The 14,226-nt window shown below is 43.0% G+C and overlaps 1 protein-coding gene across 1 annotated transcript in view; it reads right to left on the minus strand.

Annotated features, from left to right (window-relative positions):
• The window catches only part of PLXDC2 (plexin domain containing 2), a 249,126-nt gene extending 238,199 nt beyond the window's left edge, over positions 1 to 10,927 (minus strand). Inside the window, exon 1 of the mRNA XM_038128625.1 lies at positions 10,232 to 10,927. Within this exon, the coding sequence (XP_037984553.1) occupies positions 10,232 to 10,340 (109 nt within the window). The 5' untranslated portion in view covers positions 10,341 to 10,927. The remainder of the gene's footprint in view (positions 1 to 10,231) is intronic.
• Between the last annotated feature and the right edge of the window lie 3,299 nt (positions 10,928 to 14,226).

Genomic DNA, 14,226 nt, shown 5'->3' on the forward strand with positions numbered 1-14,226 from the left:
TGTTAATAATCTTTCTCCTTAAAAGGTCATGAAGATACAGTCCCAGTAAAGGCTGCTATCATATTTATCAAGCAAAATAATAATTTATGTCTTGCAATGATTGTTTTTTTTAGGATGATAAACTTTTTGAGCAATCAAAGCATTCTGGTCAGCAGGGTTTTAACCCAAGTGCTTTGGAATTCTTTCCTCTGACTAGCAATTTCTGATTCTGGATTGTTATTTTTAAAGTTTAATTACAGGAAAAATAATTTTACAGTTTGTGGAACACTGTCGTTCTCTTCTCTCCAAGAACTCAATGACAAAACCAAAAAAGATTTGGATACAGACTTTTCAAACTGTCAAAGTGCCAACAGGCAGAAATCTGACACAGTATTTCTCTATTTGTCTATCCTTCAGACATGCTTGTGTTTAGGAAAAGAACTTATCACACTAGACTATAAAATGATGAAGTTTGGGATGTGTTATATAAACAGCTTAGGGAAAAAAACACTCTCCTGATGCAAGCCTGAGTGAAGAAGGAGTATCAGAAAAGGCAAAATCTACAGCAGTCCAAGACTAAACCTTGTGGTCTCTGCACTAATCAGAATCTTCAGTCAACTCTAATCTGGATTTTTTTCCAGAGAGACAGGTTACTTGATCAGACGTCTGACTGGGATTTAAAGTCTGAGATTAGAGAATTGAAGGATAAAAATGCAGAGAGAAACTACACCCCTGAATTTGAAGAAACAAGGGGAAACTCAAAAGATCTGCTATTGTAGAAAAATTCAACTCATGCTTTGATACATAAACAAGGAATCTTTAATTCTAGCAAAGTTGTCACCTTTTAAAACCATCTTCTCATTCATAAAACTAGAATATTACCTGACTTCTACAAGGTCTTCCAAGAATAAGAAAACTATGAATATAAAACACATATCTATGATACCGGGAACAATCAAGCAAGCTGTAAGACAAGTATGGTCTGAAAACAGGAGTGGAGAAGTAGAGCATACAAATTGCTTGCTGACAAGTGATGGGAATCAAAAGTCAGGGGTTCAACATCAGAGCACCTAAACAAAATTAAGAACACAGGCTGGATCCAAGCTTGCAGTACAACACAATATGAATCGGCAGAACTGCCAGTCCTCAGGCATCTCAGCTGAGGTGGAGCATAATCCCTCCTCCTTTTGAACACTTTTTCAGGGTGCTTTACAGGCGTATGGGGTTGAGATCAAGAGGCTGATAAAAGACAGTGGTGGTTTCTTTCCTCCATTCAAATTGACAAGTTTTCTCTAAGAAGAGTTATTTTGCAGGTCAATAATGTTGTTCTAGAAAATGACTCTGAATTGAATCAAAACCAGTGTTACCAACTCTGCAATCATTGTCCATGTAATTGTGCATGCAAAGCCAGGGGCTGAAAGAGCCAAGTATATTAGGTCAAAAAATAAATGGAAAAAAAATACCAGGCTAAGCAAAACCAGATAAAGACCAACAAGCCTTCAAACAAAGGATGCTACAATTTTGGAGTTTTTTGCTACTGTAGTAACTCAAACTCAATGACTTGGGTCTGCTGCAATTTTACCAAAGGTTGTTATAGTGAAGCACATTACCAATGGCCTGTGGTGCATGGGGGCGTGTGGAACAGACTTGCACGACACAACTTCTTCTCATCTCAAGAAAATACTTGCTGACCTAAGTAATCCCTTCTTAGCTATGCTGTCCTAGGTAAGAAATTGTTAGGACAACTTACCACTGTTATTGTATCATTTGTGCATTGGAAAGATAGAAGTGTCTCCAACAGCTTACAGGAAAGGTTTGGGAAGGAAAAATTCATTAACATCAGCAAAACTGAAAGTAATTATGCTATTGCTTAGCATGATATTTGATAGGGGAAAGAACCCTTTGGGTTTCTGTGGCTGAATGTAAACATGAAAAGCTGTGTACTTCTACAGTTTACAACTGTACATTTCAGTTATTAAATCTTTCAGAGTTTGCATAATAAACTAAAAAGCATTGCATTACACATTCTTAATTCATAAAAACTTTTTTAAAAAGAACATGAATAACAGACGTAATAAAAAGTAAATGGAAACCAGAACTGATGACAATCTACATTGGTGATTCATGTTAACCATTTTATTTGAGACTACAATTTAGATCAGTGTATATATAAGTTTAAATAGGAATCAGTAATTAATTGTGTTGATATTGAGGTCAGGTTTCTGCAATACACCAAATGCTAAACTTCTAGTCCATAAATACCTTCACTGCAAGTAAAACATAAATCTATTACCTTTACAGCAGCTGCAATCTGAAAAATATGCTCTTTTAATTTTGTTGCCTCATGTATATCTTATTAAAAAAGAAGCAACCTGAATGAGAAATATACAATAAAGTTAAAAAAACAAAACCCTCAAACCCTAGCTGGATGATCAAGACAACTGGCCTGTTCAGCCATTCTCACCTTTTCTGTCATCAAATGAAAGTAAGCTTTTTTACAAGATAAAATGGCCTGCTCTTACAGGGCTTACTTAGACAAATTCTCAACAGCAATAAGTCTCAATTAGAGATGACCAGAAAATTAATTTCCCACCTTCATCAAAATTTTGATCTTATTCAGATTAAAAGTGAATAGTCAATGCTTGGTGTAGGAAATTAAATAAAAACATGTAAATACACAAACACATTAACTTTGAATCAACGTGCTTTTTGATTGTGTTTATATACATTACAAAAATTCTAAGTTAAAGGTCCAAATGCAACATTTGAAATGAGATATTTTATCATCATCAAAATAACAATCTCACAACTACTTGTTTTGTTACTTGCCAGTGAAATACTTGACAAGAGCATGTCAACTGTGACATAATTTTCCAATTTCAACTAGTTTTTCTTTGAGCTTTTTTTGACTAAACCTACATAACACCTGGTAGTATTGAACAGAATTCAGCTATTCCACTTTTCCAGAGTTTTTATATTGTTTTAAGAGGATTTATGATGCTCACAGGTTTCAAAATATTACATTCATCCTCCTTATAATTTTATTTTCACCTCCACTACCTCTTCTGAAATGTAGTCGTTTCTGTTTCTCTCTCTTTTTTAAATCCCTCTTGACTAACAAGAGCAGGTCTGGTCCATCTGACCTAGAGCATGGCCACATCAGCTGCTGAAACAGTGCAAGTGAGGAGGAAGCAATCTCTTCACAAGCAGGAAGGGCAAGGAGGAGATGCAGCATGGGACAAAAGAGGATGGACCCAGGAACTCTGAAACCTGTTTTGCCAGAAAGAAGTTCCTTACATAGGGCCTTGGGTTTCTATCCCGGGGGGCTGAGGTTGAATTGCAGATGCACACTGTTTTGCTTGCAAATTCAAATGGAGAGTCCTTTTAACCCACACAGGAAAGCAGAAACATGCAGCTGGAGAATATCATGGAGCAACTACCACAAGAAAGACTCATGCCAGCTCCCAGTTCTCTATGGAGGCCAAGACTACATTTTCCAATGGATTTTTGATTCAGCTGCTGACTCAGAAAAGAAGAATCTGCATAGTGATGAATGAACCTTAACCCTTCAGAAAACACTGAATTTACAATGGATGATACCCGCCTTTTACAACTAGCCTAGCAACTAGCAACTCCTGTGAGAAGATGCAATTATTCAGCAGAGATGCAGTTTGCAAATTACGACTAAAGGGGGAAAAAAAGGGTAATGCATGAATAGAAGAAAAAATTAAATAAAACTCTAACTGCTTATTACTGGGTAACCACTGCATCCTATTCTGCTACTAAATGCAGCTGAAACTTCCAAGAGAATGTGCCCTATGACAGCAGTTAAGGAAAGCTGCAGTAAATACTATAAATGGTATTGCATCCCTGAAACATAACCAGCCCTTTGACACAGTTCAATTACATCTGTAAAGCAAAGGAATGGAGATCCTAGCATCAATTCTGACACAACATATATTTGAAACACTGCCAGAGAAAGGTTAAATGGAAAGGTTTATATATTCCCTTTGTGGAACTCTTCCTGTTCATGTCAAGGATTGTTCACTGAACAAAATGGCATGAGATAAGTGATTCTGCCCAAAGACCAAAAAAATCACCATGAGAATATCCTAAAAAAAAAAATTATCTGCTTATAATGGAACATAGACAGTGTTCATATTAAAAGGTAAAGGTTTTAAACAAGTAAGAACAAAATCTGATTTTAAAAGCTTTATTTCATGACATAAGAACACTAACTACAGCAGAATTTTGAATGTCCTTAACTCGTCTACAGCCACAGAAAGTGTATGTTGAAATCACATTAAAGCCACGTATATCATTGGAAATAAGAGACAGAGGCCCCAAGCTAAGTGAGCACTGGAATTCATGCTTGTATTTTATCTGGCTGCAGAGTTCAAGGCGAGCTCCTGTGTACTTAAAGCTATCCACACAGAATGATTCCAGATAGCTTGGTGACACCTAGAAAGGTCACATTGTCCAGCCATTTGCTCTAAGGCAAGAACAGCTGCCTTTTTTGACAGAAAGACATTTTGGACATATGTTTATCTAACCTGTTTCAGTGATGAAGAATACTCATAGATAATCTGTTCCTCTAGCCTTATCATATAGGAATCTGCTTTACTGCAATTTCAGTCATCAGTTGCTGCTGAAGACAAGCTCCTCCTCTGTGGAAGCCTTTTACACACCTTAAGATTGTTACCATGTCATCTCTTAATTTTATTCTTTATAGCAGTTTTCTTTACCTTTTTTCTTCACATGACAGTCCTCAATTACTTCATATATTTCTTTAAGTGCAGTGCTTGAAACTGAAGAAAATAACTCTTGGCATCTTATCATGGTTGAGTAGAGCACAGGTGTCCTTCTTGTGATGTCTTGTACCTATCTTCATATTAATCCTTACATTTCTCTTGATGGATCACCCTATCAAGACGCTACTTTTCAAACTGTGTGTTCAACTCAAGCACCATGTCTGACCCTGGATCTGGCCTCACAACCTGCTCCATTTGCCTGTTTCAGAAGGTTGGGTCAAATCCAGCCCAGAAACACACTCTAACACACTGCCCTTTGGTTGAGGGACATGAACAGGTTACACAAGCTCTTTCAAACCCAAACACTTAGCACAACTGATTGCTCAATGTTGACTGCAAGGAGTGCTAACTGAAGTTCAGTTTATTGGTTGGATGAAAAAAAGAGAAGAGGAGAAAGCGGAGGAAGTGTTCCATGATGAGACGCAGCACCCAGCACTCACAGATGTTACTTTAGGGCAACGTTTATGCTCATTTGTGAGAAGCCACAACCTAAAACAATCCTCATGTGTACTTAGCATGGCCTCTCTGCATACTTCTCCATAGAAAGCAAACTCATAGGTTCTTCTTGTTCCTGCTGTGATTATGCAATTCTCCAGTTTAGTAAATACAGCATCTGCCAATTGCACCACATTAACACTCCCAGCTCAGCCCTCATCAAACCTAGAAGTTGGATATAATTCCACACTGCTGGCAAGCTTGCAGCATTTCCTTGTACTGGATCGTAAATGCTCCCACCAAATTACCTTTGTTCCCTCTCTACAGAGTCCTCAGGAGAGATTACACTGACCAGGGCCGCCTTAAATTCCATTGGTATTCCTTCTTCTTAGGAAGCATAAACCACACTGGGAATGCAAAATACCAGTGACCCCAGCTGTGTTCTCAGACTAACAGTCTGCAGCCTTGGTAAGTTTTGAAACTGGGGATGTTACAGAGATTTCTTTTTTCCAGGGCTTTTAGAGTTACAAGCAGCAGAACTGTGCAGCAATTCACACAGTCCAATGAAACCACGGTGACTTTTATAAAAAGCAGGGTCAAATTATACTTTTATTGTTATTTATTTTAATATGAAATTTTTATCTCCTTTGTGGAGAAAAACCAGTAGGATTCAACAGAGCATGTAATAACTGTATTTGGCATACTTCAAAACACAGCAACTTTCCAGGTACCACTGCATAGCAGTCCTGCAGGAAACACAAGTTTCAGGTCCAAAGCTCCATCTCCTGAGGTCTGTGCAGGTGTGGAGACCTGCAGCACTGCTCCACCAAAATTTGCCAAAAAAAGTCCTTAACGAAAAATACTAGAGTCTGTGACTATTCTCCTCAGGAAGTCTCTCATCGCCTGACATCATGCATTTCTTGATCTACCTCCTTCATGGTCTCAGGAGTCTCTTCCTTGAAAGGAAGCAGCCTTCCTGAACTGCATTTTTTAGAGGAATCTGGTATTCAGTAAGGCAGTGGATGTCACAAGATTTTGCTCTAAATAGCCTGTATGTGTTGTTAATAAATTTTTCACTAGACAAAAAACTATCCCAAATTATAAAGACCTTCTCTTCATTCGACTACATTTGTTTACAGTATGGAGAGATAGTTCCCCTGTTATTTATCATCAGCTCCAAGTTACATGTCAGACAAAACCTAACATCTGAGTCAAGTATTTGCTGGAGTTTAGGTGCCTGTATGAGGATATAAACTCTGAACAGGAATATTCAGAGCCAAACAAAAACACTTTTTCCCCAAGGGATTTTTAAACTTTCAATGAACTATGAGTATTGATCTTACTGTGGAAATGAGTTTCTGTAAAACTGAATTTAAGACCACCTCAGTCAACCTCACTATAGTCCTAATTTATCCACTATTTACGAGCAGTATTTCAAACCACTTTTTCAGAGGAAATGACGAAGACAAAAAGCACAAAAAAAGAGGAAGAAGTAGTGTGAAAGTTGAAAAAGAGATGACTACTTTAGAGAGAAATCTTAGTAAAATATATATGATGTGCAAATAGGAATTGCTCTCAAATGTCACTATGATTCTCTACCCCAATAGTCCTTCTTTACATATCAAGTACAAAAAAAAAAAAAAAAAAAAAACAACAAAAAAAAACCACAAAAAAAATACCGCAACTTAAATGCAAACAGAGAAAATATACCTGATATACATGTTGCCTAATCTTGCATTTCTTTTGCTACTTTATCTTCCAAGATAAAAGCCAAAGGTCCTAAAGTATGGTGATGAAAGTTTTCTCTCAATTATAGATTTTTTTTTTTAACAGAGTAAAATTCAGGCAATATCAAAATGTTACTATTCCAGCAGATAAACATTCCTTAATAGCAATTTATCCTATAAAAATAATTCTACCCCTCCTCTGAATGCTGATGTCTGGAGACAGCAGAAGTCCAATGAATATAAATTATATCAGGACTCAGGAACATACTTTGACATATTGTAGTAAAAATTACAATAACAACCTCCCAATTCTGACTGATGACATTTGCAAAAGAATGTAACGCTTTCAAGACTTTGTGGCAGCACTTCAACAGTGAGCCCTCACTTACACAACTGGACGCCTTAATTGTTTTGTGAGCTTTCCAGAGACAGTCTGTTTCACTTCACTTAATTAATGTCATATTCAGTCTAGCTACTGTAAAACACACATACACACAAACCTTGCGTTTAAGAACCTCCATCCTGGATTTTTAGCATTTTTGTCACCAAAAGGGAAGTTCTGCCCGGGCCCAGGGGTGGGTGGGTGGGTGGGTGGGTGGATGGATGGATGGATGGATGGATGGATGGATGGATGGATGGATGGATGGATGGATGGATGGATGGATACACGGACGGATGGATGCTGAAAGGGAGCCGGGCCGCCGCTGCGCCCTCTGGCGGGGACAGCCCCGCTCCGGCCAGCGCAGCCTGGCACAAAGTCCGCGTTTAGAAACCCCCGGGGGCACCAGGTAAGTTCCGGCATGCCTAGAGAATTATTTCACTTGAATTGGTCCGACTTGATTGTCTGCGGTAAGATAATTCTAATGAGCTGGCAAAAAACTCCTTTGCATTTTTTTTCCCACGTCTGCTGAAATCAGAGTGTATCCCTTTGGTAGCATCCTCAGAAATCCTCCCTGGCTCCAGCTCTGACACGGTTTACTATATGTTTCCATTTCTTGATACTGTTATTCCATTCATTTTCAATAAGGGGGTTTGTCACCGAGTGTTTGGGAAAAAAAGGTAAAAGCAGCATCCCCTTAAGAACTTGCAGCTACCTCAAATATTTAATTCTTTAAAGGTTTTATCTGAGCTGATCCAAAGGGATACAGTAGGTGCTAAATAAAGTAAAACTTTGAAACATCACTTTTTTCATCTTGTCTCACAAAACCTGAAGTTGAATTTCTGGCTTTACATATTTTTTCTCTTCTCACTGGTTGGACACAGTCTAACATTGCCTTTTTTTTTTCCCAAATAGATACAGTATTACAAACAAACAAACAAAAAAGGAAATAAAACTCAGATTTTGAAATATTTAATTATTACTGTACTGATATAGATTTTTTAAATCTAGAACTATTGAAAATATGCCAAAGTTATAAACATCTAGATGTCAAAATTGACTTCAGATTGCCCATCTTGCTACTTGAAGAAAACAACTACTTGCTATATTTTCTTCAGAATGCATTAAATATCAAAATAATATTTGCCTGATTATTAACCCCTTCCTACTTCATAACACATTCAGGAAGACACAAGACATTATTAAATGATTTATGAATAAGCAATCCACTGGTAAACCTTCTATTTAGCACCTCCTGGTACAGAAATTGATGTCTACTACAATTTAACAGCCGAAATCAGTGATCTGTGGTGTTTATTTGCCCACTGATATATTATTATACTTCATTTAGTCACCATCTTATTGGCTGGATACATTGGCTGAAAGATCATAAACTTTGTGAGTTCAGTCCACTACCACGCAAGATTGCAATTCTCTTTTTCTAATATCACCACTACACCTTTTTTCCTCCCTTATCACTAACATTAATAAATACCAACATTCGTTGCCTACAGCCCTGAGTGTAGCAACATGGAGTTTGCAGCAGTACATGAAAACTCTCCTCCCGGCTTTTCCCTTTGGCTCCAAGTGACATGTGAGCCCCAGCAACCTGCTGAGCTACCCCGTCGTTTAGCAATTCCAAAACTCAGTGGTAGGCCCCTGCCCAGGAAACTCCTGCTCTGTCTAGCACATAATCTCACTGGACATTTAAAAAAACTACCCAGCCTCTCTTGTTCGGGTCAGTTACACAGTGACCACAAAACTTTTCACACTTGTATCAAAACCTTAAAGAAAGGAGGAAGGGGCAGTTCTGTTGCACCAGGGAAGCCAGTAGGCGTGTTCTATCTATTAATAATCTAGCTGGTATTGCGACTACACAGGCACAGCTCTCGAAAATACCTGTAAACCAGAATCTGCTGCAGAAAGGTCCCCTGACACACAAACGCCACGACCTTTCTCACTGTCCGCAAATGTGCAAAGATTTCCCTTAGCAGCTTTCCCCTCCACAGCACAGGAATGCAGGATACAGAAGGCTTTAGTGATCCAAAGGGAACCCCATGCTGTGGGAAACAGTGGCCCAAGAGAAAGCACTACAGGTGCTGTGTGTCACGCATTAACAGGTGTCTCCAGAAGGACTGGCAGGAGGACCCTGACACTTCGCAAGCAAAGTTAGTCAACAGAGCCTCTCGCTCCTAACGAACAGGTCCCACAGCGCCTGGGGCTTCTTCCTTAATCTTTCTCCTCGCAACACCCAGTTTCCAGGGAAGGCTGCAAGCTACTGACTTCCGCGGGGGAGGAGAGTGCCCGCTAGCTCTCCCAGGCAGGATCTGCAGGGAAACTTTGCCATCCCTCCACGGCTCGCTGCCGGGAGAGCTGGGGGCCCCCAGCGCGGGAGGGCGGGAGGGGGAGGCTGTCGGGGCGCCTCTCCCGGGAACTCCGGGGGCTCCGTCCCTCCCTTCCCGGTTCTCGAAGTGAGCCCCTCACGTCTCGTACAGGGCTGGGAAGGAGGCTCCGGGGACCCCGCGGAGGGGCTGGGGAGGGGAACAGCACCGGCTCCCAGTGATCGCGGGGCAGATTCATTAAAGGAGGAAAGTCCCGAATTCTCGTTAAAATAAGGAATGAAGTCATAGAGAGCTCTTTCCGGAGAAGCCAGTAGGGAAGGATGAGAAGCCCGGGACCCCGGGCCTCTCTCGGGAGGAGGGGTAGCCAGCCCCGAACGGCGTTTGCCCTCTCCGGGTACGCGGCCCGTGGAGCGGCCGGCAGAGTCCACCCCGCGGGGGGCTGCGGAGCCGGCCCGGCCCCCGACCCCGGCCCCGGCCCGACCCCGCCCCGGCCGCGCTGCCCCGGGCTCCGCGGAGAAGCCGGGCCGGCCCCGCCCGGCAGGTACCGGCCTCCCTTACCGCGGCTCTGCCTCGGCGTCTCCCCGCCGGCGAGCTGGCAGCGCTCGCTCAGGCACTGGAAAAGTAATAGAAATCCGGCGGCTAGTTTGCTTCTCCGCAGCCTCGCCATAGCACGGAGCCCGCCGAGACAACTCTCCGGGTGCGGGGTGCGCGCCGCTCCTCGTCGGTGGTGGAGAAGTCCGGGGGGCGGCGGGGAGCAGCCCTAGCAGGCGCCGAGCCGCCCTGTCCTCGGAGCAGCGCTCATACAGTGGGGCGGCAGGGACGAGCCGCCGGGGCTGAAGGCGCTGCGCCGGGTCTGGGGGGCGCTGGAAGGAGGTGGGGGGGGCTCCGTCCCCCTAACTCGCGCGGCCGCGCCGCTCTCAGTCCAGCGGCATCACCGCTAGGGAAAACAAGCCCAGCCTCGCTGCGAAGTGCCAAACTCTTCCCTCCTCGCAGCCTGCTGATAGATTTTAGGAGAGCCACTGAGATCCTCCCTTCCTGGCTTGCCCCCACCCAGCTCCCTTCCCCCGCAGGGTGAGACAGGATGCCTGAGGGACGGAGCCTCTCCTCGGTGTACCGCTACCGACTAAACCCCTCCGAGGGCAGCCAGCGGGGAAACGTTCCAGCCGGAGCCAGCGGACCGGCCCCGAGTACGGGGGGAGCAGGACCCGGAGGGCGGGCGGATGCGCCGCGGGAGAGGATGCGCGGGCGGCGGGGAGGCAGGCGGGGACGGACGAACAAGTTCTCTCTCTCTTTCGGGGCGGTTTCCGCGGCCGGCGGCGCTGGTGCGGGGCCGAGGGCAGCGGCGTGGGGCGGGCGCTCCCCCGGCCCGCAGCGCGCCCGCGCTGCCGCCGCCCCCGCCGCGCAAGTGCGGGCAGGGGGCTCGCCTGAGGCCGGTCCCGGCCGCCACCTCGCTCTGCCCCCCGCCCCCTCCGCAGAGCGCGGTGGGGCGCAGGCGCCGGGGCTTCCCCGTCTCTCCCACCGCTGCCGGCGGGGCCGCGCTCCGCGCGGCGGTCCCGGGAGGCGCTGCCGGGCCGGGCACCTGGCCCCGGCACGGCTCCCGAGCGGGGCGGGTCGCTGCCCGGAGCTGCCGGCAGCCTCCGCTGCACGGCGAGGGCGGGGGGAGGACGGCGGGCGGCACGAAGACCCCCGGGCCCGGCCGGAGCGCCCCCGCTCCGCGGGAGGGGGCGAGCCCGGCCCAACGCCGCCTGCTTGTTCAAAAGTTGCTGTGTAAACGTGCGTCAGTTTCGCGGGTGACAACTGCAATAACGCCCAAACCCCCTGAATCGCGTTCCCCGCTTCCCCTCTCCCCCAGAATTTCCCTGTGTTTTCGGGCAAAGCAGCCTTCCTTCACACACACCCACACACACACACAGTCCTCCACCCCCTCCCTTTTATTTTCTATTTCTTTTCGCAAACCAAAGAGTTGTTTATGTACACTCATCACTTCAAAAGTGCAATGACTGGGAAGGTTCTCCCCTTCCAAAAAATTATCTTCATGCTTGATTAAACGCACCGTGAATAATCCCATCCCCTCCATTAATCTGTGAACGACGGCACGGAGACAGAAGCGAGCAGAGGGCACATCAATCAAATCCAGACAAGCGAAAGGGGCACCGGGGACCGGGCGGCGGCTTTTTACCAGTTCAGCAAACTGTGGAGCTGGTAATCAGCTGAGCAACATGTAGAGAACCATGAATGCACCAGCCTCTCAGCACTTGCTACCAAATAATTAAATTAATTAGGGCGACAATTAAATTAATCAAATAAATAGGTCTACAGAATGTCAAACATAGCAGATAACTAATACTTAATCACAAAAGAACAACCAGTAACAAGACTGTGTTTTTCTTTAATTTACTGCTGCTCCTGAGATTAAGAATTCATCAGGTCCATTGTAAGTGTCTTGCTCTTTAATCATTGATGTGTTTATGTGTAAATCAAAGCATAACACCCGTGGGTTTAGGAAGTATATTTGAAGTATAAACAGAAATTTTCTAAATGTCTCAATCTATATTGAAATATGATACTGGAGGGTGTTATCAATAAGGTTTATATTTGAGTTTCTGGCCTTTCTAGTTTCTAGTTTCAAGCTTCTTGCACATACCCTTAAAAAAAAGCAAAAAACAGTCCAAGTATTGCTAAAAATAACTGCAGAAAATATATTCTATATTCGCTGTATAAGAGAAAATAATACTGGAGATTTTATGCATCAGGAATGAAATCCTGCCCTTGCTGAAATCTGTGGGGATTCAGGGGGTGTAAGCCTTGTATACCAGCTGATCCGGATTATGCCACAGACTTTGGTGCAGATTTGGTCAAGTTGGTATTAAAGCTATTGCAGCTTCTTAAACAAAATGTAAGACAGAGGTTTCTTCATGCTATTGGAATACATTTTTCCTTGACAGTTGGTCAGGTTGCTCAGATTACCCAAAGTATTGCTGAAGTTGCTGAGAGGATTGTTGAGCTTTTGGCCTTTACTGGAAGGGGTAGGGAGATAGTCTTAAAGAAGGGCTGACCACTCTTTCTGCTGTTTTTCAGCAAAACTATTAGCTGAGAATAAGAACAGTAAGGTCTGTAAAACCTTCACAATCTGTTTTCATCGTCTTTTATCCTTTAAAAAAAATTAATAATAAAGACGAGATTATTGTAAAGTTACAGTAAATCTTAAAATACAAAAGATTTGAATGATTTGAGAAAAAAGTTTACGTGTTGCTGCATAAGTAATAATTTGTCAAGCCCCTTATGTATAGTATAGAGAAGCCTAAATGAGGACAACTAATTTTTTTTATTTGTTCTTTCCTTCTCAGTTCTATAGTTTCAGATTTAAATTCTTCAAAGATACACCACAAAAACTGCATGCTGAAGAAAGGGAAGGATTAGCAAGAGATGGCTGAAGTGTGCAGTTGCAGATAAAAGTGTTAGCAACATACTAGGTCCCACAGTCCTAATTTCCTGCGTTCTGTGTAGTTGTGGGATAGTTTTGCAGTGTGCCTGCTGCAAGGTTGGCCCAGAATCACAGCATTCTATACGTCTTTTTCTCCACAGAAAAAACCAAACTGCATCCTCCAAAGAAGGCTGTATCCATTGTGCTTCTTGTGCTGCAAAACAGAATTAGAACATAGCTTATCTTGGTATAATTGTGTGTAAAAGTACAGGAAAGACTTTTTATTGCACTGAGAAAAAGCCTGAGATGAAAGTTAATAATCAATCTCATAGTGATTAATGACATGACATTGCTAGAGAGGCATTCATAACACAAAAGGTTATGCATTTGTTGTTACTTGTAAAGCATAAGTAAAACTGAAAGAACAACTTCTTGAAGGCTACGTGACATGATGAGCGGTTTTTACTTGGAACAGAGTGATAAACCTGTGATAAGTTTTCATTACTCCTATGTGCTTTTACCATCACCATGGTTGCACATTATCTCACCTCTCTTATGTAATATCTTACAGTGGCATAAACAGCAGTGGTTCCATAGAAATAAATGAGAACCCTTCCACTTTCACCAGTCAAGAATATGGCATTATAATCTCTCTTCCCGTGTAATCCATCCCTGTTTATAACATCAATCACTCAGGAAAAAAGGGTGGGAACATTCTCTCTGTTCATTGTGTTCTACTGTCATACTGCTTGCAAGTGCCTGCTCTCACTTACATATTCATTTAAGAATTTGCTTGCCTTTTTTTTTTTTCTTTTGGTATCAACATAGTCTTTTCTACCTACACTATTTCTGGCTGTATTGCATTACTGATTCTGAAAAACAGAGTTTTTAACATTTCTTTGTCTGTTTTAACATGTTCCTAGCTATTCTGCTTTGATAGATATAAGAGAGGCACTTCTCAACTGCACTCCAGCGCTAGCCTGGATCAATAACTGCTTTTGCATTTGAGGAGTCAGGGGAGGATATCTCTGCTTAATTCGGGAAAAAAGAAACTGGTAGAAATAGTTTCAGCATTCCTGAGAGAGAGGAGAATATATCTGTATTCTCTTCCAAGAAGAAAAAACAGCGT

Source organism: Motacilla alba, chromosome 2 (genome assembly GCF_015832195.1).
Source record: "Motacilla alba alba isolate MOTALB_02 chromosome 2, Motacilla_alba_V1.0_pri, whole genome shotgun sequence".
NCBI classification, from domain to species: Eukaryota; Metazoa; Chordata; class Aves; order Passeriformes; family Motacillidae; genus Motacilla; species Motacilla alba.